The sequence below is a fragment of the Pseudorasbora parva genome, chromosome 19 (genome assembly GCF_024679245.1).
Source record: "Pseudorasbora parva isolate DD20220531a chromosome 19, ASM2467924v1, whole genome shotgun sequence".
Taxonomy (NCBI): Eukaryota; Metazoa; Chordata; class Actinopteri; order Cypriniformes; family Gobionidae; genus Pseudorasbora; species Pseudorasbora parva.
Window position 1 is genome coordinate 44,406,391 of NC_090190.1, and position 6,000 is coordinate 44,412,390.

Consider the following 6,000-nt stretch of genomic DNA (forward strand, 5'->3'; position numbering starts at 1 on the left):
CCTGTCCTTACATGAGGAGGGAAGATCTCAGACTCCCCTGTCCATACATGAGGAGGGAAGATCTCAGACTCCCCTGTCCTTACATGAGGAGGGAAGATCTCAGACTCCCCTGTCCATACATGAGGAGGGAAGATCTCAGACTCCCCTGTCCTTACATGAGGAGGGAAGATCTCAGACTCCCCTGTCTGAACATGAGGAGGGATGATCTCAGACTCCCCTGTCCTTACATGAGGAGGGAAGATCTCAGACTCCCCTGTCTGAACATGAGGAGGGATGATCTCAGACTCCCCTGTCCTTACATGAGGAGGGAAGATCTCAGACTCCCCTGTCCTTACATGAGGAGGGAAGATCTCAGACTCCCCTGTCCTTACATGAGGAGGGAAGATCTCAGACTCCCCTGTCCGTACATGAGGAGGGAAGCTCTGGCATTACTTCTTCTCTTCTGTGCAGGTCGTGTGCTGTCGGCTGCTTCGCTACGGAGGACGCGTTTGTGGCGGGACGTGGCGTTGATCTGCTCCTTCAGCTGCTGCAGGTGCCAAGATTCAGAACGAGTGTGTGTTTGACAGGTGTGTGTTTGACTGGTGTGTGTTTGACCGGTGTGTGTGTTGTGTAGCGGAGCCCCAGACACATGTGGGTGTCTCTCATTGGGACTCTGCTGGAGCTGTGTGAGAATCCTGAGGCCATGGCACAAGTGCAGAGCTGGCGTGGAGAGAGAGGCGAGACTGCGGCGACGCTCCTGCTGCAGATCTGGAGGAGTGAAGAAGAGGAGATGAGTGTGAAGCGACACCAGAGCGGGATCATCTCCGGTACGGTACACATCAAACAGCCTCAATGCACAAGAACACATGTTCAGCTTACAGCGCTTCACAGGCCAAACGCACGACCATCCGGAGAAACTCATTGTTCACTTTATTTCTTCTCTCAAGTCACCTTTATTTGTATACCACTTATATAATAAAGATTCTTTTTAAAGCAGCTTTCCAAAGTAAATCTCTCTCTCTCTCTCTCTCTCTCTCTCTCTCTCTCTCTCTCTCTCTCTCTCTCTCTCTCTCTCTCTCTCTCTCTCTCTCTCTCTCTCTCTCTTTCTCTCTCTCTCTCTCTCTCTCTCTCTCTCTCTCTCTCTCTCTCTCTCTCTCTTCATCTTTAAAAGTTGGTTTATAACAGTTGCTTTTTGGGATTAGGTTAAATTGATTTAGCTGATTTTTTTGGGATGGTGCTGTGATGGCGTCGTTCCCAAACGAAGAGACACCAACACCTGTGTCTCTGTGTAATGGAATTAGGTGTGTTCCTGTGCCAGGTGTGGAGGTGGAAGACGTTCTAGTGGCGGTCAGAGAACAGATCGGTTTTGAAAATATTTCTTCGGCCTTGATGGTGGTTGAGGAGATTCCCCCCTTCAATGTAAAGCGCTTTGAGTGCCTTGAAAAATATATATAAATCGAACAAATTATTGAGGATGAACAAAGCAGTTGTGATTTTTGTAAAGGAGGAAGAGTTAGCTAATTGTCTCGTTGTCAGCACAGTTGTGGTAAGGGGTGACTTTATTAATGTTTCCCCGCTGGTTACGCCAACGACACGGATTATTATCTCGTACGTGCCCCCATTCATTCATAACGATGAGATTGAGCGGGCTAGTTGGTTATGGAAAGTTTGCAAGCGCTATTAAAATGGTTCCTCTTCGCTGTAGAAATGTAGCATTAAAGCATGCTATGTTGTTTAGAAGACAGGCGTTCATGTTTTTAAACAAGCCTGAATTGGATGTTTCTTTCAGGGTATGGCATGATGGAAAGGTGTACATGGTTTATGCAAACTCTGGAAGTTTGAAGTGTTTTGAGTGTGGAGATGTGTGCCATAAAAGGCTGGCATGTCCACATAAAGCTCAAAACAATGAGGAGGCTGCAGGCCCCAGTGATGCTGCTGACGTAGCGAATGAACCTGCTTTTTGGCTTGCAAATTGTTGCAAGATGTCAATTTTTGTGATTCTTTAAAACATTTTTTGGAAGAACTGGAAAATTAAGAAGGATTCATTTGAGAGTCTCAATCAGTGGTGGGATGTGGGAAAAGTTAACATAAGGATTTTTTGTCAGAATTACTCCTCTCATATTGGGAGGCGATGGAGCAGTTATCTACGGGTAGATCCCCAGGAATTGATGGTTTGACTGCTGCGTTTTATAAGCATTTTTGGGGTGTTTTAGATGACGTTTATGAGGTACTGTCTGAATGTTGCAAAAGTAAGAATTTTTCCAATAAGTTGTAGTCGGGCAGTACTTTCATTACTTCCAAAAAAAGGAGATCTGGGACTTCTGGAGACCAGTATCATTATTGTGTGTTGACTATAAAATATTTTCAAAATGTTTAGCTAACAGACTTAAGTGTTATCTGGGTTTATTGGTACAGAAGGAGCAGACATACAGCATTCCTGAAATATCCATAATGGATAATATTTTTATTACGTGATATTACTGAAATGAGTCATTTCAACAATTATGAAATTGGTGTTCTTTCCCTAGACCAGGAGAAAGCATTTGATAGAGTTGACCATGGCTATCTCTATAGTGTGTTACAGCATTTCGGTTTTGATGTCAAATTTATTTCATATATTCATCATGTTGTATTCAAATGCATTTGTTCTTGTAAAAGCTGGTGGTGGTTTAAGTGCGCCAATACCTGTTTCTAGAGGAATTAGGCAGGGCTGTCCACTGTCAGGACAGTTGTATAGTCTTGCCATTGAACCTCTTTTGTGTAAATTAAGGAGAAATCTTAATGGAGTCTTAATTCCAAATGGAGACAAAAGTTCTGTTTTGTATGGTGTCTGTATCAGCTTATGCTGATGATGTTACCATTTTTATAACAGGCCAGGATGATGTTAAAGTTTTAACTAAGAATATGGAATTATATGAAAAGGCATCATCTGCTAGATTAAACTGGGGAAAAAGTGAGGGTTTCATTATTGGTCAATGGGTGGGAAAAAGACCTCCACAGCCTCCTGGTGGTTTGAAATGGGGTAGGGAGGGACTGAAAGTTTTAGGTGTATATTTAGGTAATACTCAGTTTCAGATGCAGAATTGGGAGGGAATGCTGGAGAAAGTGATTGCCCGATTGTCTAAATGGAAATGGCTATTACCACAGTTGTCGTACCGAGGGCGAGATTTGGTTGTTAATAACCTGACTGCCTCTACACTGTGGCACAGGATGATCGTCATGGAGCCACCTGATGAACTTATCTGCCATATACAGAGAGCATTAGTGGACTTCTTCTGGAGTGGGCAGCACTGGATTCGGGCAGCAGCACTGTATCTGCCTGTCCAGGAAGGAGGTCAGGGGTTGGTGGATGTAAGGAGTCGTATCCGTGCTTTCAGGATATAAGCGGCACAGAGACTCCTGTACCATAAGGACTTGACCTGGGCTCAAACTGTCAGGAGAACTGTTTTTAAAGTAGCTACTAACTACCGGGACATTGATTCTCAAGGACACTGGGTCACTGAAGAACCCTTGTTTTTTAATCCAATGATACAGACAAGGATGTTATCTTCTGTGACAATATGAATGTGCTTATTAAGGAATATTATTGTAAAACTGGGGCACCTCTTGGACAATAATGGATGGAGATCAGCGGAGACCCTCAAAGAGGTGACAGGATTACGGTCACTAAGACTTGCAGCAAAACTGATGGAGGACATTTTTAATGTAATTCCAAGCAGCTACAGAGAGATCATCGCAAGAAAGGAAAAAGATGAGAGTTGGTTCCCAAAGATAAAGATAGCGCCCACAAGTAAGGAAGATCTGGAGGGTGCGGATGCTTGCTCAATCTTGTCTTTTGAGGTTCCTCAAATAGAACTTTTTGAGTCTATATCAAAGAAGGCCATCTATCACACCACAGTGAAGGTAATCCACCAAGAATCACTCAGGGGTGTAAAAGCCTCTGGTGGCCAGGGCTGTTGACTCCAGACGTCCTCGTGAGGGACAGGTGGAGAGCCCTGTATAAGCCTCCGGTAGAGAAGCGTACAGTTGATCTACAGTGGAGGATTATTCCCAGGGCGATAGCTACAGACAGACACGTGGATCCAGCAGTGGGTGGGGAATGTAGGTTCTGTGGGGAAGATGAAGATGTGGAACATTTGTTTTTAAGATGTGCAAGACTACAAAATCTTTTTAAACTTCTTGAGCAATGGTTCAGTAAATTTAACAAAGTTTTTTTTTCCGGATAGAGTGTTTATCGGAGGGTTAAAGTATCGGTTTTTGATGAGGAAGAAAGTATGTTTATTAAATTACCTGATTGGGACTGCAAAATTGGTAGAGTGGAAGACCAGAAAGAATGAAGACTTACAATGTGCAAGTACGGACCCTGAAGTTGTGTAGGAGTTTAGTGTCTGGAAGGCTTAAAGTGGAGTATGCGTATTATAATATTGTAAATAATGTCAGGTGTTTTATTGAAATATGGTGTGTTAATGATGTTTTATGTACAATTTATGATGATGTGATGGTTCTGAATTTTTAAATCAGATTTTTTTTTTTGTTATTGTACATTGGTGGGTTATATATGGTTTATTTTTTGTGTAATGTTTGAATAGTAATGAATGAGTATTGAAATGTAAAAAATAAAAGAATTATAAACCCCAACCTCTCTCTCTCTATCTCTCTCTCTCACACACACACACACACACACACACACACACACACACACACACTCTCTCTCTCTCTCTCTCTCTCTCTCTCTCAGACGTAAAGCAGCCGCTTGTCTCTCGGCCTCAGGATGGTGTCAGAGCTGTAGTCAGGGATGTGTCTGAAGACCTGCGTGCAAACGTCTACGCTATCTTCTGTAAACTGGGTAAGAAATGTTAATTAAACACAGTTGCTTGAAATTAAAGGTCCTGTTTTAAAGTAACCAGCTGGTTATCAACGCTGATCTGTAGGATTTGAGCGGCTGTTGGGTTTGAGTGCTGAAGATCTTGTCACGCTCAGCATCATTCGCAGATACCTGGACTTTAAGGTGAGTCGTAATGACCAGTCAGTCTCGTCTGCATTAATGAGTTGTGCTCCGGCATTAATGAGTGCGCTCCCGCATTAACGCTCCGGCATTAACGCTCCCTCTCCACAGGTTGCTGAAGCTTTATTTGAGGTCTCGGCTGAGTTGGGGAACGAGGGAGCGACACCCGTATCGTCAGATGAAGAAGCCCTGAAGAGCCTCTGCCAGCTCAGCGAAGACAAAGCCCAGAACCTGCGCTCGCTGCAGCAAAGCATTCTGGGCCGTCAGCAGCAGGACCAGCTAAAGGACGAGAGGCGAATGTATGAGGAGGTAAAACTGACCAATCATAGGCCGTTCTGCCACCCGTATCTGCTGTAGAGCAGTTTGTGTGTGTGTGTGTGTGCGCTTGATCAGTCTTTGGTTCTTTTCCAGATTCTCTTTACTCAGAAGCAGAGAGAGATGGCAGCAAAGGCCTGGAGGAACTACATGGCCAGAACTTCAAACTACAGCATCCTGAAGGTCAGAACCCTTTATCCTGACACAGATCGCATGTCCTCAAGTGTCTCTGCATTCATTCTGTGTGTGTTTTAGGAGTTCAAGCGGCGGCAGGAGGAGCAGAGACCATCAGAACCGGGCCTCGAGGAACCCGAGACGCAAGACGGCCTCTCAGATCAATAAACTCTGGCCATATAGAGAGCTCATAGCAAACTGAAGTCCACTGTGTGTGTCTAAACACATCCAATGCTTCGGCTGACTTACAGTGAACTTCATTTGCTGATGTAGAAGCGGACCGGCTAACTCAACATTCCGCTAACTCAACATCGGCTAACTCAACATCAGCTAACTCAACATCCGCTAACTCAACATCAGCTAACTCAACATCCGCTAACTCAACATCAGCTAACTCAACATCAGCTAACTCAACATCCGCTAACTCAACATCAGCTAACTCAACATCAGCTAACTCAACATCAGCTAACTCAACATCTGCTAACTCAACATCAGCTAACTCAACATCAGCTAACTCAACATCCGCT

The 6,000-nt window shown here is 44.1% G+C and overlaps 1 protein-coding gene across 1 annotated transcript in view; it reads left to right on the forward strand.

Annotated features, from left to right (window-relative positions):
• Positions 1 to 5,989, forward strand: part of LOC137047618 (cilia- and flagella-associated protein 69-like) — a 30,254-nt gene extending 24,265 nt beyond the window's left edge. Inside the window, exons 16-22 of the mRNA XM_067425408.1 lie at positions 451 to 532; positions 614 to 806; positions 4,718 to 4,825; positions 4,911 to 4,987; positions 5,096 to 5,293; positions 5,396 to 5,482; positions 5,555 to 5,989. Of these exons, the coding sequence (XP_067281509.1) occupies positions 451 to 532; positions 614 to 806; positions 4,718 to 4,825; positions 4,911 to 4,987; positions 5,096 to 5,293; positions 5,396 to 5,482; positions 5,555 to 5,641 (832 nt within the window). The 3' untranslated portion in view covers positions 5,642 to 5,989. The remainder of the gene's footprint in view (positions 1 to 450; positions 533 to 613; positions 807 to 4,717; positions 4,826 to 4,910; positions 4,988 to 5,095; positions 5,294 to 5,395; positions 5,483 to 5,554) is intronic.
• The last annotated feature ends 11 nt before the right edge of the window (positions 5,990 to 6,000 follow it).